At 46.3% G+C, this 22,349-nt stretch overlaps 1 protein-coding gene across 9 annotated transcripts in view; it reads right to left on the reverse strand.

Moving 5' to 3' along the window:
• Positions 1-555: 555 nt before the first annotated feature.
• Positions 556-22,349, reverse strand: part of LOC147239318 (rho GTPase-activating protein 23-like) — a 63,499-nt gene continuing 41,705 nt past the window's right edge. For 4 of the 9 annotated variants that reach the window (XM_086195091.1, XM_086195089.1, XM_086195085.1 and 1 more), the window contains exons 2-23: positions 18,470-18,661; positions 17,867-17,897; positions 16,970-17,065; positions 15,482-15,560; positions 15,341-15,401; positions 13,615-15,073; positions 12,178-12,286; positions 11,884-11,923; positions 11,654-11,791; positions 11,103-11,411; positions 10,965-11,026; positions 10,581-10,672; positions 9,590-9,702; positions 6,775-6,927; positions 6,607-6,685; positions 6,437-6,510; positions 6,197-6,286; positions 6,003-6,128; positions 5,884-5,928; positions 5,660-5,753; positions 4,484-4,515; positions 556-4,411 (exon numbers count right to left, since the gene is read on the reverse strand). In XM_086195091.1, coding sequence (XP_086051217.1) covers positions 3,434-4,411; positions 4,484-4,515; positions 5,660-5,753; positions 5,884-5,928; positions 6,003-6,128; positions 6,197-6,286; positions 6,437-6,510; positions 6,607-6,685; positions 6,775-6,927; positions 9,590-9,702; positions 10,581-10,672; positions 10,965-11,026; positions 11,103-11,411; positions 11,654-11,791; positions 11,884-11,923; positions 12,178-12,286; positions 13,615-15,073; positions 15,341-15,401; positions 15,482-15,560; positions 16,970-17,065; positions 17,867-17,897; positions 18,470-18,661 — 4,452 coding nt within the window. In that variant the 3' untranslated portion in view covers positions 556-3,433. Of the gene's footprint in view, positions 4,412-4,483; positions 4,516-4,825; positions 4,851-5,659; positions 5,754-5,883; positions 5,929-6,002; positions 6,129-6,196; positions 6,287-6,436; positions 6,511-6,606; positions 6,686-6,774; positions 6,928-9,589; positions 9,703-10,580; positions 10,673-10,964; positions 11,027-11,102; positions 11,412-11,653; positions 11,792-11,883; positions 11,924-12,177; positions 12,287-13,614; positions 15,074-15,340; positions 15,402-15,481; positions 15,561-16,969; positions 17,066-17,866; positions 17,898-18,469; positions 18,662-22,349 lie in introns of all 9 variants that reach the window. The other 5 variants (XM_086195093.1, XM_086195092.1, XM_086195094.1 and 2 more) reach the window with 5 other exon arrangements.

A 22,349-nucleotide genomic window follows, 5' to 3' on the forward strand; every position in this document is an offset into this window, starting at 1 on the left:
TACTTGCTACATAGTGAGGACTAGAATACGTATTTAACCAACAGAGTGAGGACATTTTAGCCAGTCCTCACATCGTCAATGGGCGGTTTGTAGGTCAAGACTTGGTTTTAGGGTCAAGGTTAGAATCAGGTCCTAGTTAGGTTTAGGGTGGAGGTTAGGGTTAGGCAGACAGTTGAGATGGTTAGGGGGAGGGGCTAGGGAATGTATTATGTCTGTGAAAGTCCTCACAAAGTTGTGTGAGTGTGTGTTGAGTTCTTTCTAGGTTAAATTTCTTTCACAAGGAATCAAGTTCTATCAAATTCAAAATCACTTTTTTTTTAATTCACCACATTATTTTCTAATGTTGCTCCTCAGATGTGTACTGGTTCTCAGGCTAGCGAGTGCACGTGCAGCACCTGTGGGTCAGAACCACCAGGGCCTCTGTTGGCTATGCTACAGGGACCCATCCAGGAACCCTGAGTAAGTAACGGTATCAGGTCAGGAATCGTAACATGGACTTAAGCAGATTTCACATTTCCTTTTATGCTTATTAGGAGAAAGCAGACAATAGATAGAAACTTTTCCAAAACAAATAATTTAATATATTATGTATAACGTATATACACAGGTTAACTTAACATGCCTTTGTACAACCGTTACAAAATTGGTCCACACAGTCACCCAAGTACATAAAATACATGCACAAGTGCATAGAAAGAGAAGACAGAATAAGCACAGGTAGGATCACCGGTCCGGTAGAGCGACGCAAGGGGCAACATCGTGTTTTCAGACTTAACCAAAGGAACGAGCTGCAGCCTCGGTGCAAGAAGGAAGCAACAATACTGACACGAAAAAAATGCAAAAGTATCACTCGGGTCAGACTGTGGTTTTGAGGTCATTCGCCCACATTCGCCTGCCACTTCCACAGTCTGCTGAGCGTGTGGGAACCTGAATCTCACTGTTCCTTTCTTGGCTCCACCCCTCAGCTCCTCGTTCTGGTTCTGCACCATTATTCACATAGAAAAAAGAATTTGGCATGGCTTCACATAGCTGCCTTTGCTCCTCTGAGGAACAGGTTCCAGTAACCTTTGAACTTCGACCCTGACCCCTATGCACATACACGCACGCACAGGGATGCACAATAGGTTTGTGTTGAACACTTAGGGTTTGCATAATTTTATGTGTCGCTGGCCACATGCAGGTTTGTATGCCCAGGAAGCCCCGTCACAAGTCACTTTGGTACTCTGGTTGCGTCGAGTTCCCTGCAGACCCACGGGAGGCTTCCAAGGAGCGCTTAAAGGGCTGAGAGGTAAACTGAATCCCTCGGTGCATATCTGATATTGCTCATTGGTGGAAACTGGTGGTGCACAGCACTGTGGCTCTCGTACGGTGAGTTGGAGAGGAAGGCTGAACCCTGAGCGCTAACTGTGGCAGTGTCACGATCATCTTCATCATCATCACTCACCCACTTTCAACTCAAGTGAGGTTGAAGAGTTTCATTCCAAAACAGTATTTGAGAGATCTGTGCAAGTGTCACAGTGTTCATTGGGGTTGTTATGATTTTCTAAAAACAGCAAATTATTTGCTGATAATCACATGCTGTGGTCCTACATGAAAACGTATCAATTCAGGTTTTCCTGCCATCATTATGACTCCTTTTTGCCCTAGACTCCAAGGACTGTTCACCTTAAATCGACTCTTAGAACAGAATTACCAAAAAGGAAAACAGCATAATTTTTCATAATTTCCTCTGCCAGTTGATGCAGTTATAGTAAAACCATTATTCTTTAAAGTGAAAAAAAATATGCTGAGCAAAGAGAATTATTCACTTTGTAAGTTTGAAGACATCTGAACTCTTCTGATCATGTGACCTGAGTTCATTACTGTGGCAATGACGGAACGTCCCATTTCCCTGCAGCAGCATTATAATACAAGCCACTGTAGCCTGGTAGTGTGACAGTGTCCTTGGGCTGAGTGCAGAGCAAAATAACCCACTGGGGACCTGGCAAGACGCTATCGTATACCCCAGCCATTTCTGCCTTTTACTGTGGAGGTTTTCATGATTCTGAAGCTTTTGTTCTTCTGCATCAAGTAGACTTCATAGTGGCAATATTGTAGATTTTTATTTATATAAATGTATTAAATCACTATCACAGAATGAGGTAAAACCCTGATGATTGAGTCTACACTGACGAAAGCCCTTGTATTTGCAGTACTGCCAATTACTATGAACTCTATCTGGTACATTCCCATGCTAAATCACTTGGGATGCAGGTACTGATGTCATTAACATGAGTCAGTCTCCTAAGCAAATTTCAGCCTTGCTTCATTCACAGGAGTTTGGAAGTTCACTCATTTGTCTTTAGAGAAGCTCACATCTTTAACATTTCAGGTTTAATCACGGGTGGCCTGGTGGAGCAGTGGTCCTCACGGTGGCCCCCCAGCAAGATGGTTGTGGGTGGAGCCCCGGCTGGACTGGAGCACGGGGTCTTTCTGTGTGAGTCTCCATGTTCTCCCTGTTCCTGCTGGGTTCTCTCTGGTACTCCAGCTTCCTCCACAGTCCAAAGACATCAAGAGGGGACCAGGTTAATCCAGACTCTAAATTGACCGTAGGCGTGGCTGGGAGAGCCAATGGTTGTCTGTCTCTATGTGTTGGCCCTGCCATGGACTGGCGACCTGTCCAGGGGGAAGGGATAGGCTCCACCCCCCATGACCCTTAACAGGAATAAGCTGAAGACAATGGATGGATGGATGGATGGATGGATGGTTTAATCACTACAGACATTCGAGCCAGCAGCAAACCTCAACATGATTCCACTCAACATGATGCTAGCTGTGGTCAGTGGATATTGCTAGCGTGCTACAGTTGCCTGCAGCTTTTGATGATGGATGGTCAGTGCTTACAGTCCCTGCCAACAACAGCCCCAGGCAGGGCTGCCCAGCTGGGACACATGTATGTCTGTGGATTGTGCTCAAAAACTGGAGGGTAGAAATAGCTTTGATCAGCTCACAGTCCAGTGTCTGAGTGAATGATGAGGTCCAGAAATTCACTTGAAATTACAGGTTATCAACAACGTGTCCATGACAATTTAGCTCAAATCCTCAAGACTACCACTTTAAATAAGCTATGGACCAAGATTTGAAGTGATTTAGTTTGAGAATAGTATCAATGCTTCATTGCACAATACGTAAGAATGTTAAATCAGTCCAGTTGAACGGTCGCAAGTGTATGTTCTTTCTGGGCTGTAGTTCACATTATAAAATGGTGGTTATCTAATTTTGGAATGAAACTCTACAAGTGCAGGTAGTTCTAATAGAAAACCAAGAGGACAGAGCCTTGAGACTTGTCTTCTCAGCTAACAGGACAAACACTTGAGACACCCTAGAGGCAGGTACGCAGACAGTCTAGTGTTTGTGAGTAAAGGGAAGTGCACAGCGTTAGTAGATGAAATGGTTAGACTACCATCGTGTGTCGACGCCAGGCTCTCATCTTGTTCAGGAGGCCCAGGGCCGACCTCCTCAGGACAACAGTGGAGGATGCTGGGGAGCTTTGGTCTATCCATCCAGAGGGAGAGGACAAGTGAGGCGGAGTCTCCTCACTGAAACTAGAACGTGACCCAGGACCTCCTGATCCCTGGGGAACCTCAACACATCTATGATGACTTGATGCTCCCTCGCAGACTCGGATCACCTCCACCCTCTCTGCTCGCCACCCTCTCATTCTCTCCTCTCTTTTGCTCAGCTCTAGGTCCAGATTCATGGACACAGTCCTCATCGTCCCACCTCTGGTCTTCCTGTAGTGGACTGGGGCTGGCTGACTCAAGTCAGGCTCCTGGGCATCATGAACCCAGGTAGCCTGGGAAAGGTTGGGATGTCTGGTTGGGGAGATCCAGAAAGGAACTGTGGGCTGCTCTCCAGCCAAAATGTGAGGCCTCAGGAGTGGTGTGGGACTGGTCATAGGTGGGGGTCTTGGGTATGCAGCATGGATCTGAGGGTGTGAGTAGAGGAAACGGTTTAGAGAGGGTTGTGGTGCAGCTCTTGGCCTGTGCTCTCTTCCTGAAGTCTTAGCTACATTGCCTGGTTGACTGCTCACTTCTTTCTCAGCCCCTCCTCCTCCATCTTCCTTTCCTTCGGTGGTCTCTTTAGCTTTCCCCCAATTTTCCTTTTCATTTTGATTTTCCTTTCTAGGAACAGTTTGTTCTCCCTTGATTGTATCTTCCTCCCCTCCATCGTCTTCCTGCCCCCCTTCTCTTCCTCCTCCTCCATAGTTGCTGGCTTTAACAGGCTCATGCTCAGAGTCCTCGTCAGTGCTGCTGCTTGGGAGGTGGGCACTGGGGATTTTTTTACGTTTACGGGTCACAGCAGAAATGATGGACTTGGACAGGAAGTCTCTGGCATTCGGATCTTTCTTGGACCCTGAAGAGAACTGAAACTAATGAAAAGTTAGGCGTTGTCTGTCTGTTGAAGCCATGAACAAAATACAGAGGCACAATTTCCAACTTACCTTTGACTTAAGTGAGTCGTTGGTGGTGGAATCTGTTAGACATTATTAAAGATATAAGAGAGAGGGATTATAATCAGTATTGCAAGTGGTTCATCCATCAAACCTAAAACAGCACATGCAATGGGTGTTGTAACCTCCCAGGGCGAAGTATAAGCATGCTTCATTGTAAAATTCAGGCCACAAGCGCTCCTAACTTTCACTTAAGTTCACTTAGGAAATCTGCAGCAAAAGGGAGTGATGGTACATTTGCATGGACTCAAGATGAATGGAAAGAAACTGAAATGAGAAAATAAAACAAGTGCAAGAAAAATTCCAAAGACACTGAAGAAGACCCGGTCCTACCGAAGAAGCTGATCCACTGTGTCAGCTAGAGAAAAGCCGTGCAGAAAAGCCCAGAAAAGAGAAATTGAGACAGATGTTGGAAACATCATGAGTATTCACTGGGAGAAACATTTCAGCTCCAGAAAAGTATGAACAGATACTACAGCAGGTTAGGAGGCAGGAAAAAAAGCTGACTCTCACCTTTCTAGAAAGCTGCACCAATCATTTTTTCAAATGACTGCACAGGTACTTGGAGCTGCACTGAGTTTTATTTTGATTTCACTGCAAACAAACTGATAAAACCACTGTACACGAGAACAGCAGACTGACATCATGGAACTTTATTTAGCAACTAAAAAGCCAAATCTCTTTCTCGTGGATTGGCAAGGACCAAAACACAGCTGGTTGGGTTGCTGAGTCGCCATCTTGTTCTGCTGCCCCAAGTGGCAACAAAGCAGCATTTAACACAGGTTGAAAGGTGTGTTCCAACAAAAGCTGGTGACTGGCAGAGCTACGTGCTAATGGCTCAGACCTGGTTCCCTTATTCAGCGGACTCAGGACCTGCCTGTCTCTGTGGAGGGGTTTGGCTGTGTCCATATACTGTATCCAAATTTTGGTTGCTTAACTGGAACCGACTCAACCATACTCTGTCATCATATGGACAAATGAGTTTCCAAAACCGCACCAACAACAAAACCAGTTTAAGGAGGTCCGTTGTAATTATCAGTCCATTGGACACTATTGTCATCTCATAATCTTCAGAAAGGTTTTAAGATAAACGGCTTGAAGTTGATCCTCACATAATCAACATGTTTCACAGAAGGAATATGACTGCAGTTGGTACTCCCTCCTCACCTGATGCCTCCCCTGGCAGGCCTGTCCTGCCTATGTTGGACAACAGATGGTCAATGTTGGGCACAGGCTGCATGTCCCGTTTATCATCTGGAGTCTATACACACACACACACACACACACACACACACACACACACACACACACACACACACACACACACCAGAGCAAAATGATGAGCACATGAAGACATCCCAACTGTTTGGACTTAAAGCGGCCAAACTCACCTTCTCCTCCTTATCGAGGCTTCCATCACTGAAGAACCATTCAAACTGTTGGGACAACCACAAACATGTTGAGACTAAATACACAACCTGCATGCAAAGAGGCTGCTGCTGGTTCTTACATGCAGAATGAGTGTCTCCACTATTTTGTAGCGGTCAGGCATGTGGGTGACCATGTCTGTCATGTTGTCCTCTGATGTCCTCACCAAAGTTGGACCAAACACCAGAGCCAAGTTCCTGGGCTCCATCTAGAAATAAGTTCAGTTTGTTATGGGTTTGCAAATGTTTATTCAACTTTGATCTCAACCAAAGTTACCTTGTTCTTTTCTGAGTGGTCTGACACCCTCTTGAGGTGGCCCACCAGGAACTTGAGTGTGTGGTAATAGTGATCAGGGAGGTCATGGAGCTGGACAGCAGCAAGACACCAGGGAAGGAAAAAGGACATTTCATCAAAATGTGAATATGATTTGAAAAACAAATTAATCTCTGAAAAACAAATTTCAGTGAAGTACAATGTGTTGGCTGATTTGTGTTCTGCAGTTTTTGCAACACATACCAGTTTCTTCATCGTCTTCAGACGTTCCTCTGTGTCTTCAATCCGGTTGGCATCAATAAAGTCATTGTACTTATCTGTAGATAGAGAAGAACTGAACAATAAACTTGTGATATTCCAGAGATTGTGGAAATTGTCTTGTATACTGCATGTGTTTGGCGGGAGTTACGCACCGTCAGTGAACAGCGGCTCAGGAAGTTTTCGGAAGAACGACTTGAGCAGGCTGCTGATGACGTTCAGGTCCTGCCATCTCTGGAGAGGCCAAGAACAGCAACGGATAATATTACTGACAGCTGGAGCTTCTGACAGAACTCAGCTGTCTTAACCAAGCGTCATTTCACCTCCTCAGCAGTGTTGATGTCCAGGCCCTTGTTGAGATGCTCCTGCAGGTTGGACACCATGGCGTTGTTGCCTGGCACCCGGTAGATTCCAGTGTACTCCAGACCGGTGGCCTCCACCACATCACAACACATCTCAACAATCAGAGGAACAAACTGAGGAACGTAAGGAGAAAAGAGAGGTTTGATATTCAGATAGTATCAATAAAAGATACTTGATTTCTTGAGTAACCTGTAGGTGTGATTATTGGTAGCTAATTGTTGATATTGTCAGCCCTCCTTCTCCTTCCATCTTATTCACATCGCTGTCTGTCTGTCCTCTGTCTCTCTCTTTTTCTGCCTCTGTCTCTTCTCCATCTTTGTCTCTGTCCCTGTCCTCCATCTCTCTCTCTCTCTCTCTCTCTCCCTCCTTTCTCTCTCTTCTCCTTTTTTTTCTGCCTCTGTCTCTTCTCCATCTTTGTCTCTGCTCCCTGCTCTACTAGGAGGGAGGTTCTACACCTGCTCTACCAGGAGGGAGGTTCTACACGTGCTCTACCAGGAGGGAGGTTCTACACCTGCTCTACTAGGAGGGAGGTTCTACACGTGCTCTACCAGGAGGGAGGTTCTACACGTGCTCTACCAGGAGGGAGGTTCTACACCTGCTCTACCAGGAGGGAGGTTCTACACGTGCTCTACCAGGAGGGAGGTTCTACACCTGCTCTACTAGGAGGGAGGTTCTACACCTGCTTTACCAGGAGGGCGGGAGGTTCTACACCTGCTCTACCAGGAGGGAGGGAGGTTCTACACCTGCTCTACGTAGACAGAGGCAGCAGGGACTGATGGACAAGTTTGAAGGCACACACAGAAAACTGATTGGGCTTGACAAATTGACTTAATATCATTTTTATTGAATGAACCACATGGATCTTTGACTGCAGGTATTGAAGATGCTTTTTGTCTTGGGCTTCTTTTGCACCCCTTTTGGCCCTTCTGCATCATTTCCATCACTTTTTTCCCCAGTGAAAGAGGTTTTGAACCCTCAGAACCATTCATGGCATCTCCATTATTCTGTCTGTCATATAACACCTTCTCTTTCTGATGGGGTGTCTCAGGATGTTCTATCTCTGTTCCACCAGTACCAGCAGCATCTAGAACCCACGGGTCGCCTGCAGGTTGCTGTCCCACATCCTGTTTTCAGATGCTGGTATGATGTATGCCAGATGCTTTACAGAATTTCTGTTGTTTCATCTTCCAATAAATGGAACTTCATTCATTCCACATTCCAAGTGGTCGTAGAGAATCTACATTACTATTTTGCTGGGATATATGCTTTTGTGACAAATGCTTTTTGGTATATTCCATGAATATTACAGTGAATGTGATCAATACACAATCCTCCGGTACACCTGAGTGCATCAGGTCCAGGTGTGTATGCCAAGCTGCAATGACCAGGAGTGTCTGTTATTCACTGCATAAGCCAGAGACAGATGTACGGTACTCTGTCATACAAAAAGGTCAAAATAAAAATAACTCCTGGAAAAAGACAAAGTAAAGGCAAGATCGTGCTGCAGCTTTAGATTACGGCCTGGCCAATGATGAGAATGTTTATAACAGGGGGACTCAAATACAAATCTTAAAGGGCCACAAAGACTTTTTTTCAGAGAGTCAAAGGTCAGTTTATTGAGGTCATTCAGTCCACATGCGATTATACTGTAATATTCAATATGTTGTTTGATTTGAAACAACAACAAAAATACAAACAAATAAAATGTCATGTCTATCCTTCTTCCCCCTCTTCTCCTGTTCAGGGTGGTGGGGGTGGAGCCTATCCCAGCAGCCTTCCCCCTGGACAGGTCCCCAGTCCATGGCAGGGCCAACACATAGAGACAGACAACCATTGGCTCTCCCAGCCACGCCTACGGTCAATTTAGAGTCTGGATTAACCTGGTCCCTCTTGATGTCTTTGGACTGTGGAGGAAGCTGGAGTACCAGAGAGAACCCAGCAGGAACAGGGAGAACATGGAGACTCACCCAGAAAGACCCCGTGCTGCAGCCGGGGCTCCACCCACAACCTTCTTGCTGGGGGTACACAGTGAGGACCACTGCGCCTCCGTGCCACCCTAAATGCCATTTCCATTTTGACCTACATTGCTGGAGGACACACAGCTGTCTGGATCAGTGGGGGAACTCTACTGTCCACACTAGAGAACACTCGTGACAGGCCCATGGGGTTCTGATCACTGGATGGACTGTTGTTCACAGCGGTGCTTCTGTGTCTCCTCCACACTGACATGCCCCCTCCGACTATTTAATAATCATTTGTTAGTGACGATCCTCATCAATCAATTAAATCTTGTGTCATTGCCTGGTTTGATTGATGACATCAATCCTGTTGCCCATACTCACTGAGTTCATGTTCCAACTTCCCCTATTTCTCTTTTCAGTGTCATATCCAGCTTAATGGTTCGGTTGATCAGATGACATAAAGGACCCGGTCTCCAGGTCAGAGAAGTTCCTCTTTCTCCATAATGTAAAATGAAGGGGTGGAGCTTCCAAAATTCTATATGTGCAGTGATATTTAAATGATGGTTGTTTCCAGCTGCCTCATTTATCACTGGCAGGGCATTAGTAGGCAGTGATGGGTGAGGTACCACCAGTTTAATGATCAGCCGTGAGTCCAGTTCTTCACTGATTCCTGTGCTCAGATGTATGGTGGTTTGGTGTGTGGACGCACTGTTGTGCTTTCCTGTTCTCAGAGTCAGTGTGCTGACAGAACTGACAGGTGCCGATCTCTGTTCTGAGAAATGTTTATCAGTGCAGCAGAGGGCAGCGTGCTTACTTTGTGGTTGGCAGCTGGCTGGCAGTCTTCTAGTCTCACACCAAAAGCCTTTGGACTGCTGGTCTTCTTGGCCTTCTTCATGATGTTAATGCCCCACGGTGCCTTGTTATCATCTTAGGGACACACAGATATATGATATAATACACACAGGAGGGCATTCCGGTGCATTTAGCTGAGTCATGTTCCTGATTGAAACAAGTGACCTGGAAAAATCTGAGTCGTCGACTGGTTAGAGAAAATGTGCTTGTGTTTAATCATGAAAATAATGTTGATTGGATAGTGTAATTTTTGTGTAAAAAAGAGAACATCTGGGTTACGAATCAGAGCAGCAGGCACGCACATGGAGGATCCCAGCTATACCTGAAGACGTTACGTTCAAATATTCAACTAAATGTTTTACAAAGCTCAAAAATGATGTGGCTGTTCGTGACTTCTCCTGATGTCGTGCTTTTATGAGAGGGAAGATGGGTGCACCCAGCACAGTGATTAATTTTCTAGGTGGAAACCAGGTGAGACAGGACAGAATTCGTCTCAAAACTAAGATGGAGGGAAAGTCGACAGAGACGATAAGACACGTATCAGCTGAATTCACAAAGCTGCACAACGTCAGCTGCAATGGTGACACAACCTCTGCAAAGTACAGTATTTTACTCTGACATGTAACCATGTTACACAACACTGACAACTAACATTGCTAGAGAAGCAATAACATTGTTGTGCTTAATGTTATAAATTCAAGACACAACTGTGACAATTTTAATTGATTTTTTTAGGTGGATAGGACTTTTTATTCCACTATGGTTTTTGCTGACTCTCAAAGAAGCTGAAAAGGGATTTGGTTTGTTTTATAATAAGAGTTTTAAAAAAAACCTGGGGGGGGGGGGGCAGAAAGCTGGAAACTCTCTGTAGCCACTTGATTGAGTTCATACATCAAACCAAGGGGCGGCAGAGGAGCCCTGCTGTAACAGGACAGAGCCGTGTTGGTACTCACCACTTCTGGAGGCATTGTCAGTCTTAGCCAGGAGGAAGGGAGGCATCATACGGTGAGCTCGGGGGGAGGAGTCTGGCTTGTTTCCTGTCAGACTGCACAAAGGGAGTCACAGCGTTAAACAATCCAATGATCTATGAAAGTATTCAAAGGGTTAAGTCAGAGGGCCTCAGTCTGTCACTCTTAGGTCTCTTCATGTTGCCACAGTTTTATGTAGAACAACAACAACAAAAGTCAAAAGACGTTTGCATTTCGTAAAGTGCAGTTCAGGTAACGGTTTGTGACAGCAGCCAGCCCGGAGCTCCACCGACTCCTAATTACACAAAGACTAAGGGACAGTCGTGACTAAGCAAAGACTTTGTGCTAAATATAGTCCGCCATGCTGACCTCTGTTTCCTGTAGTCATTCAGCTTCTTGTTGATGAGAGCTTGTCTTGAGAAACCCATCTCCTACAAGAATTGCAAGCACAAATAACCTGAGATTGTGTCTTTGTGTAAACTCTTGAGGAACCAGGTGTGATCTGACCTCGTTGTCTGTCTTGCTGTTGTCCCTTATGACCCTGATCCAGGCCAACATGTCGTCCCTGTCCTCAGCCTGCAGCAGATACTCGCAGAAATCCTGCGTGGCCAGCCTCAGTGTGTGCTTACGCTTGGTTTCACTGTAAGCGATGTCCACCAGGCAGCCACGGATGCTGACTGGGGGATGCTCATCCTGACCCGGGGCTGCTCCCGCCCCGTGAAGAACTGCCTCTCGCTTGTCCTTATACAGGAAGAGTGAATGGGAACGAAGGACAGAGAAGACACGTTTCCATGGCCGCATGCCACCGCCTACTTTCTAGAATGAGGAGAAACAAACAGAAACCTGATCTTTAATAAAACCTTTGGTAACAGACCTATACTGCAGAGGCCATTTACAATGCAGGGTGGCATAAAAATCTATTTCTTGTTCGTTATTCATTTACTGTGTGTTTGCTCAAGTTAGTTTGAAGAGCAGACGCATCCTGGCGAGTGCCCTCGTCAATGGGTTTCCTGCAGTGAGAGGCTGCAGTAGGTTTCCCTCTCAGCAAAGGGATGTACCTTTCCTTTCTCTGTCAGGATCTGTTTGTAGTGCAGCCAGCCTTCCTTGCGAACATCACTGAACGTGATGGTTCCCAGTTCCGAGGTGGAGTGGCGCTTGGACCGGGCCTCCTCCTGGGCTCGTAAACTTTCCAGAGACTGAAACACAACAGTGTGTGGGGATTAAAGGATGAAACATGTAACAGTTCAAGTAGAAGTACATGAGGTCAAGTCTAGTGATAAAAACTCACCCCGTCAGTGAAAAAACTCTTGACTCGTTTTGGTAGTTTTCTTTGAAACACAAGGTTTAGACAGAGTGTGATTACTCACAATGACTAAAGAGGAGACATACTGTATACTTAGAAACATAAATATTTATAATTCAAATACAATTATGTTTGAACTTCCAGTAAAATGATATTACAAGTATGTACTATGTACAAGTAACTGGAAATTAAGAATATATACAGATTTTTTTTTTTTTTAAATTAGGCTTTGGAGTTCCTGAAGTACGCGTGAAACACTTCAAGTTCTCCAGGACTTACGAGAAGACACGACCTTCTTCCCTGAAGTTGTTGAGACCCTCATCACAGGACTTGGATCTCTCAGTGGTGATGGCCAGCAGGTAAGAAGATCGACGACCTTTGATACTACCTGAAAGCACAGACAAGTCACTGAGGAGGAGAGCGATGTAAAGGCTCAAAGGTTTATGGAATGGATGGAGGTGAGTCAACACATACAAGTGAATCTTATTTCAAAACGATGGCGGCAGTGATGTAACTTGTTACAGTACAGATTGAACTTATGTTTGGATTTTAATTTCTCATTTAAGTAACGCGATGAAGCAAACCGTGGAATAAGTTATTTCCATGAAAATGTAGCTACTGAAGCTTACTCTCCAAAGCAGACGGAGCTTCTCATGAATGATGTAATGTCTAATATAGAAGGCACTTCAAAGTCCCGATGCGTAGATTATGTATGTCATTAAACCATCTTTCATCGTAGTTTGATGGCAAATGTTCTGTTGAAGAATGATACAAATGTTTTGGCAACAAACAGTCAACAACACGTTACGAATTATGTGTTTTTGTGACCAATAATCCAAAGTAGAAGCTATGAAAGACCTACAAATATATTCTACACCAGGGGTCCTCAGGTGTTACAGGCTCCAGACTGGCGGAGAGATGATTTGTGGGTAAAGTAACTGTGTTTTTTTCTTCTTCTTTTTTTTTTTAACGAAGGTATCTTCTTTTCAAACAATGCAGCGTGTGTGTCTGGGTCAACTGGGGACTGAAAAGGCTCCCGGCCAATCACAGGGCAATTGATGGAGCCAGCGTGTAACATGCGGCTTAGTGACAGGCACAGCAGCCATTGCAGCTGGTCCTCCTCTTTGTGTTCAGGAGGCCTAGCTGCAGACATCTAGGCTAGTGTGGTACTGTGAACCGGCGCCCAGCTGGACGAAGCTCCTGGATGTGTGCACTGCTGCCAGAAGATAACATCTCTGCATCCGTTAATCCGTCGCTACAATATGTTGGATCATATTAATGAGTATTTCAAGACATTTTAATAACCAATAATTCCGCAACCCCCCTGCAGTTCCTCCATCTGTTGAAGACCTCTGCACTAATTATTCCTCATTTAGCTGACATGTGACATATCAACACAATTTTGGATGCAAGATATGTTTGTAGATCTATATGCATTTTGTTGACATTAAGATCTGAATGCACAACCATCTGGAAAAGGAAAGCAACACAAAGAAAAAAGAGAAAAACCCCTTTGAAACAATGACCCTAGCAAGCTTAATAGCCTGTTAAAATCTGAAAATTCTATAAAATGTGATTTTTATTTTGAAATAGTCATATTGTTACCACAGTACACATTTACAATTACTTAATAACAATATAAAATCAACTCAGGTAACAGACTGTATTATCAGAGCAGTTTGGTTTTTATTAATGTTTGCTGATGATGACACTAACCTTTAAAGGGAATTGATGACAGGGACTCATAGGCGTGCTGCGCCAGGCTACCATTGGCCCTCTGTGTGGGGTCAGGGCCTCCAGAGACAGGAGAAGGGGTCCCTGGTGAAGGTGTCAAATTAGGGGACTCAGGTGAGTCCACAGTTGTGGAGTGGTGAGGATGTCGAAGGCCTTGAATGGGCGTGCGACGACATGAAGGTGGCTTCTGTCTCAATACCACCTCTTGATTAAGAGAGATAGGGGAGATGACCTCCCTGTCCTTCCCGGGTCGAATTCTCTCCTCCTCTGGTGCTGACAGGGCTGGAGTGGATTGGGGCCGGGGCACCATCCCCACATCAGTATCAGCAGGGCTGCTTCTGCAGCCAGGGCTCCAGTTCAGTTGGGGGCCAGTGTAGCTGGGTTCTCTGAAGGAGTGGGCCTGCTGAAGAAGGTGGCCACTTTTGCGTGAGAAAGAAGGACTGTAACTTTTGTAACCCTTCAACTCCTCATCTTTTACTCGCCTTGTTTGCGGTTCAGCTACCTGCTGACCTGACTGCCTGCCACCAGGAGACAGAGTGGAAGATGCTGCAGTAGGAGATGCTATGGTGGTTTGGTGGGGGTGCCCCCCTGAGGCTCTGAGGTCTTTCTGCTGGCTGAATTTTGTTGTTTGGGAGCCTTGTGTAAACTGTTGGGGACCTGGTGGGACCAGTGCAGAGGCTTGTGCCAGCGTTTCCACAGAGCGCCCATAGTTGTGTTCATACTCAGCATACGCTGCCAACAGGCTCTCTGAGCATGACCTGCTTCCTGGCCCTGAAACACCACCCCAGCCCCCAAGCCAATAGGAATCATGGGAAGCTGCAGCTGCCTGGTGGTGATACAGGAGGGTTTCTCTTCTTTTTTGCTCAGCAGAGAACCTGGAGGCCTGTGTGGGACCTGGGCTGAGAGCCAACCCCAGCCCGAGCTCCACTAAGCGATCCTGAGATATACTGCGGTGTCGGGGGGACATGTGCTCAGCTGCTGCTGCCTGGCTGTAGTACCAGTCTGACAAAGCTTGATGGCAGAGGGCATCAGCATGAGTGTGAGCAGAAGCTGGCAGGCTGCTTTTCCGTGGTGGAGGCATGGTTGCACAGGTGATGGCAGCATTGTGATTAGCAAAGTGAAAGTCCAATGCATTTATGGCTGATGAGGACCGGCCACGGTGATGCCCAGATGGTGCAAATTGGCCGCTGGCAACTTCAGAGCCCCCGGCCCAGCCGGCAGTGAGGGGAGGAGCAACGGAGGGACAGTTGTCCAGCTGCAAGGTAGGGGGGCCAGGTCGGCACTGCATATTGTCCAGAGGTATGTGGGGGTTGCGGCTGGGCTGTGCAGGAGTGGAGCTCGGCTTTGCGGACAGGTAACACAGAGGCGGTGGTTCAGGGAGGTTCTGGCCCTCACCTGAATATGGCTCATTGCCTTTAAGGTAGGCATCCTGGGAGTATGCCTGCAAGGGGGGGGGGGGGGGGGCAGTGTTAACATGACAGAGACAAAGATGGAAGGAGGAGCAGCTGGAGGGCAGAGTGAGGTAGATGCAGGAACACTTTTCTACTTACTAATGTACAACTCACAGGCTTGTTCCTTTCCTAACATTTGCATTATGTATGTGCATGAGTTTACCTTGACTAGTATCTCCTAACTAGAGGCTGTGGCCTCACAGAAAACAAGGGGGAAAGAAGGAAAAACTGGAGAAAAGAAGAAAGATAATACTCACACTTACCAACTGCAACACATCCTCATCTTTTGGCATAATAGAGAGCTCCAGAATGTTTTCACTGCAAAAAATACATCAGCAAAATTAGAAACATCAAGGTAACATGTGAATGTACAGTTAGATTTATTAACAGACTCCCACCTGTCTTGAATGAGCATGATCACCTGAGAGTAGGTTTTTCCAAGAATGGTCTCCCCATTCACCTTCACCAGCCTGTCCCCTGGAGCACACATACACACACACACACACGCACACGCACACACAGAAGTGTGAAATATGTGTGAGATATGTGCTGTGGTCGCTTGTTTCTTCTTCCAGCTTCCTGTGCAGCTTGGTAATGAGCCTGTGTGGACTAAATGGACTCAATTTATACAGCACTCTTCTACCTTAGCAGCACTCAAAGTGTCGTCTCATTCACCCGTTCACTCACTCGACCTCTGAGCCATGCAGCCCACATGCTGTCTGTGTGCATATAAGAAGATGAAAGGTTCCGTTTCCTGGGCGGGTATCCCTGGGTTCCCTCTCTCCCATTTGAAAATGGATCATGACCAAAAGAACCAGACTACCAGCACCAAAAATAGGCTTTATCGTGGTAAGGAGGGTCCTGTGGATGAAGAGCCAGGGAGCTGACCAAAGACTGGGTGGGGGTTGGATGGGGTTTAGTCTGTCTCGATCCTGAGAGCTAGGCTGGGTGATACTAAAACACCAAACAGCTCCAAGCTTCATAAATTTTAAATACTATAGTGTAGTATAAATAAATGTCAGTGTGAAATGTGTTAATTGACTGAAAATATATTTGAGAACGACTCAAGACACACCTTTAAATGTTGAAAGGGGGCAAGACTCTCCTCCAGGTCTTTGGTGGAGCCTGTAACTGGAGCAACACGCCTGCTACACTGAAGCCCATATCAATAGAGCTCAAGTTTAAAATGGCACAAATTCAGCATTATTAAAATACTAGTGGAGGCCATTTGATATTAGCGCTAGCTTTTCCCTTTCCTTTTTTGTGTTATGTAGCTTGATGATGTCGGGACTCTGTAGGCTTCTCTGGACCCCTGCGGATCATAGAGAACTGGAACCCTCTTGGGGAGACCTTTTCTGATAAGGAGGGACGACATTCACCCCATGGTGGATGGTGCTGCTCTCAACTCTAGAAATATGGCCCAATCTATCAAAGAACCAGAACACTAATGACCCAGAGTTGAGACCAGGGGGCAGAGCTGCTGTCTTATACGCTTCTCAGCATGTCCACTAGGGGACAGTTACCCACCCAAACCCCATAGGAACTGTCTGGCCCCCGGTCACATCAGTTTATTCACTCAATTCAAGCTAAGTTTTACCTGAAAAGCACCAAATCACAACAGAAGGACACAACAGTCGTTGGTAGATCGTATTATTGGTACTTGCTTTACTTTTATTGCTGCTGGTGTTGTGGATTCTCTTTGTTTTTGATTGACATGTCCCCACAAGTCCTGGGAAACGGATACTAAATATGTGGGTTATACGTGAGAGTTTCAGCTCTGAGGTGGGTGGTACCAGCTGTCTTTCCCCTGACTACAAACTGCGTGGTAGTACAGCATGAATGCATATGTTGCTGAAATGATTGCTTGAGTTTTTGTAATTTTTTACCTGTACACAGCCCAGCTTGATGGGCAGGTCCATTTTCCTTGACACTTTTCACAAAGATGGTGTCCATTGGCTCCAAACAAGACCGCTGACCACCAGCTGAGGGCACACGTGAACATTCACAGCACCAAACTCAAATGAAGCAAACTTGCCCTGTACTGGAAATATCATCTGAATCAGCTCACTTTAGTCCCTGTGTACATGAGCGCGTAACAACACATCATTACCTGTTTCTACATCCGTTTTCAGAGTGTAGAGGAATTTTTGTGTGATGAATGAATTTGTTAGACATTTGAATGAGGCTGGAGACTCAGTGATGCTTCCACTGGCCACTTTACTGGACGTGTCCACCACAGATGTACAAGGTTGACTGTGAGATGAGGTTGAGTCAGCTCTCCCTGACTTCCTCCCTCCTAAACAGTCATCCTCGTCATGTTGGACACTGCCAGTAACACCTAGTTGGAACATCCAGCACAATGTGACCTTCATGAAGTCGAACCACAGCTACGCATCAGGATGATGCTGGCGTTGTAAGCGTCAGCTTTACTATCAGTGAGTGTTCTAACAACAAATTTACAGGTTTACTCCCAGCCTCAGGTCAAAGCCTGGCGTCATACCAGCTCATAACCTTACAGACGACCAAGAAGACCAAGAAAGTTAAAACAAAGGATACCAGATGAAATTTCTTATCCCAGATGGTCACTGGAAGTGGGCGTGGCAACTTATCAGTCAATTAATTATCAGGATATAAAGTGATTTTCAGGATGTTAGAGACATGACATAAGTCATGCTCAGATCTGAGGGCATCGCCAGAGTATATTAGAAAACAGATGGAAAATAGTGGAATGGAATTTGACCTCCCAAAGGGTGTTGTGCTGAGCAACAAAAAACGGCACCTACCTTTTCCATGGGCATTTCCATTCTCTTCATCCTGGGAGAAACACAGAGTTGGTGTTAGCACCTGGACCAGAAGGGAACTGACTTGACCTGTGGTGTTATTTCTAGACACAAGGGGACCTGCAGCCTTGGTGCATGTTAACTCTATCAGCAATGTTACATGAGAGCCTGTGAAAAGTCTCACAGTCTTCCGAAGAGCTGGCAGCCCGGAACACTGGATCATCTCGAGATAGCATGAACTTTACTTGTAGTCCATAAAGTTATGAGTAGCCTGCCTCAAAGTTGTCATCACAGTCCGCACACAATATTATTGGCTGGCTCAAGTCATTGTGTCTAAAGCCAGTTCTGAGTTTTCCAAGTCAAGTCCAAGACTTTAATTCGTTGTCAAATCCCAAATAGTCAACAGTGACTCAAATAAACTTGAGTCCAAGTCCCAATGACTTGAGTCCCCATCTCTGTATGAAAGTTCCTGTAGTGAAGAGGATGCATAGTGAATGTGATGAAGAGTCGCAGGTGAGACGTGTGTCTAACCGCTTCTATTCAGTGCCTTTAATGGCCGTGTGTGTGTGTGTGTATGTATGTGTGTGTGTGCGTGTGTATACTCACCGTGAGGCCGTGGAGGGACGACTCTGGTGGGTAGACGATGAAGTGGCGCAGAGTGAAGCCAAATCCCTGCGAGGTCTTCTGGAGGAAAATGGTCCGTGGGCCCTGCCATGACATGCCCTCCACCTCGCCTGATGACAGCGGCCGGCGCCTGTTCTCATTGGACGACACCATGCCATCTCTCCGCCCTTTGGCCTATTCAGGGACAAATATCACTCATATTGACCTTCTCTTCTCTTTTATTCTTGGTTGAAAATGATCACAGACAAAACTTAAGTTAAAGTATCTCCTTCCTGTACGTTTGAGTGTGTGTGTGTGTGTGTGTGTGTGTGTGTGTGAGCGTGTCTGTGAGCATGTGAGCGTCTGTGAGCATGTGTGTGTGTATGTGAGCATGTGTGTGTATGTGAGCGTCTGTGAGCATGTGTGTGTATGTGAGTGTGTCTGTGTGTATGTGAGCATGTGAGCGTATGTGAGCATGTGTGTGTATGTGACAACTGTGAGCATGTGAGCGTGTCTGTGTGTATGTGAGCATGTGTGTGTATGTGACAACTGTGAGCATGTGAGCGTGTCTGTGTGTATGTGAGCATGTGTGTGTATGTGACAACTGTGAGCGTGTCTGTGTGTATGTGAGCATGTGTGTGTATGTGACAACTGTGAGCGTGTCTGTGTGTATGTGAGCATGTGTGTGTATGTGAGCGTGTCTGTGAGCATGTGTGTATGTGAGCGTGTCTGTGTGCATGTGTGTGTATGTGAGCGTGTCTGTGTGCATGTGTGTGTATGTGAGCGTGTCTGTGAGCATGAGTGTGCTTGTGTGTGTATGTGAGCGTGTCTGTGAGCATGAGTGTGCTTGTGTGTGTATGTGAGCGTGTCTGTGAGCATGAGTGTGCTTGTGTGTGTATGTGAGCGTGTCTGTGAGCATGAGTGTGCTTGTGTGTGTATGTGAGCGTGTCTGTGAGCGTGTGTGTGCATGTGTGTGTATGTGAGCGTGTCTGTGAGCATGAGTGTGTGTGTGTGTCTCATCAATACCAAGAATTTCTCACATTTCCTCTAGTTTGACAACAAACATTCTAACAATCACATCTTACCTCCAGGCAAAAATGGCTGAGTTAGAAATATATATTTCCTGTAAATTACAGCTGCACAACAGGAACTCATTGTAGCTCATAAATGTCTGTCCGGGACGATCGTAAGTTTCCTTCAGGAATATTTCAGGTTGCCACTGATGCACCACATAATCTATATGTAATACAAACACATGAAATATGATGACACGACTGTAAAACCACCTTTGGAACATATGGCGCCTATTCATTCTTACATTAAACAGGACTGGAACCTGCTTCTTCTGAGCCTGTAAACACATGCAGGCACCTAGGAACATGTTACCTGGCTCAGCCTGCCTCGTCAGACCACTCAGGTTACAGGGATGGTTCTGGTATAAGGTGCAGAGTGGGGTCAGCTGATGATCCTGGTGCCTTCACCATCAGCGTTTGAATGTGTGGCCATTGTAAAACCCTTTGAGTCCAGTGGAGAAGTGTTACATAAATGCAGTCCATTTATAGAGGGAACTGCTATCCTGGTACCTTTAACTTTTCATGCTTGTTGAACACAGTTGCTGAGGTTTTGTAACAATGACTCAGACAGGGGCTCCAAGTCCCGCCAGCTAGTGCCTCTGGACACTCAGGTCACAGGGACACAACAAGCTATTGTTAGCTGCTGCTCTCTCTCCATGAATACATGTTCCTCCCACATGGAGAGATCCACACTTTCAGGCCACATAATGCTCATTAAGACAGGAAGAGGATACTGAGCTCTTAGTAGGCGTGATATAGGGAAACTTTCACCTCTCAAAATAATTATCAGCAGTGGAAAGAAACTTCCGCACGGTGGAGCAGTGGTCCTCACTGTGGCCCCCCAGCAAGAAGGTTGTGGGTGGAGCCCCAGCTGGAGCACGGGATCTGTCTGTGTGAGTCTACATGTTCTCCCTGTTCCTGCTGGGTTCTCTCTGGTACTCCAGCTTCCTCCACAGTCCAAAGACATCAAGAGGGACCAGGTTAATCCAGACTCTAAATTGACCGTAGGCATGGCTGGGAGAGCCAATGGTTGTCTGTCTCTATGTGTTGGCCCTGCCATGGACTGGTGACCAGGGGAGAAAGTGAGCCGGAACGGGCCGGAACGCAGTTCCGGTAAAATATTCACAGCGGGAACGGAGTTCCGTTAAAAAAAGGAGGAGAAGGGAGCTGTCAAAATCCCATATTAAACGAGTGTGTCGAGCAAACATATTAGGGTCTTCGCCCTGGAGGACCTCCGGGCTCAGGCCCTTATAAAGAAAACTACGTCTGAAGGCGGTTTTCACTCTGAACGCGGCAGACACGGCGTGCTGCGCGGGGTGGGGCGCAAGCACGCGCAGCGCTTCCGAGTTGCTGGGCTCGGTTTGCGCTCATGTGACGTCACAACGCGCCCACATACACAATGAATGGACTTCCCCCGTGCAGCCTGCGCCTTGTGCGTTCAGTGTGAAGCTGCCTTGACACGGAGTCCTGCCCATGAGCACATCTCCGCATGCGAGGCGTTTCTGGTTGGCTGACAGACGGACACCTGGGTCACGTTACCAGCATTGTTAGTTTTGATTGGTTAAAACCACACTGTTCCGCTTTCACGGAATGAACATGTTTTGTGTTGTGTCACTCACTGTAAAGTGTGAACTGATATTTTGCTCAATAAATCATTGAGTGACATTGATGATCTTTTTTTCATGTCTGCCTGTTGTCAGCACTGTAGAGGGCAGTTACTGTACAAAGCAGTTTTCAAAGCATTTCCTGGGGTAGCGCGGGAAGGGTGGGGCTATGAGGGCTGCAGTTGTGTGGCGAACAGACACCCGAAAACTGTAATAAGTATCACCCAAAACCGATTAAAAATCGTAAAACTTTGGCGGTGGCGCACACCCTTTGGGCATGCGCTTTTTTTTAAGGCACGCCCAAAGGGCCAGGGTTAGGGTTCCAGTTCCAGCAAGACTTTTAAGCCACTTTCACCCCTGCTGATGACCCATCCAGGGGAAAGGCTGCTGGGATAGGCTCCACCCCCACCACCCTCAACAGGAGAAGTGGAAGAAAATGGATGGATGGATGGAGGGATAGATGGATGGATGGATGGAGGGATAGAAACTTAAGTCTTTAGGGCCAATCACTTTACAGAGATGTATTTCCCTGTGACATTTCCTGTTCTATTTTGATATCCAGTGACCACACAGATCTGATCCAGACACAGGCAAAGTGCTCATGGTCACAGCTTTATTCTAAAGAGTATAGAGAAACTTATAGAAAAATAATAGAATATTTACATGGATTTTGACCTGGACTGCACCTTGTGTTGGTGTTTGGAATAGGAAAACATCTGCTTGTTGCATGTTGCACCTTCATGAGTGATAGTCACCGTCCACCACGCAGACAGGATGATGCAGGTCTGCAGTTGCACTGCTGGTACCAGAGAGCTGCTGGATGCTGAAGCTGGCCCGCTGCAATAGTTGTCTCCTCAGGTATTATGGGAGATCACTGGGTGATAACTGAGCCGATGGAATCAGAGGAACGTCAGTGAGAACTTGATACTTCTGCTGCCACTGGTGTTGTCAAAAATATCGATTAAATATCGATTTTGAAAAGTAAAAACGGTACTAAATGACTTCTCAATAGTATCGATACTCTACCTGCCTCCTTGGTTTACACATGCGCCGCCGCCGCCGCCAACACACTCACACATACAAACTGACAGAGCGCTGCCCTGCGGGGCGAGCCATCACGCAGCAGCCTCTCCCCACCTGCCTCGCTCGCACAAACACCGCTGGCTGTATTTTTTCAGAGTCGTCGCTCTACGTGTGTCAGCTGCC

This window comes from Aulostomus chinensis, chromosome 23, assembly GCF_037954235.1.
Source record: "Aulostomus chinensis isolate RoL2024-O1b breed Wild chromosome 23, RoL_Achi_v1.0, whole genome shotgun sequence".
Lineage (NCBI taxonomy): Eukaryota > Metazoa > Chordata > Actinopteri > Syngnathiformes > Aulostomidae > Aulostomus > Aulostomus chinensis.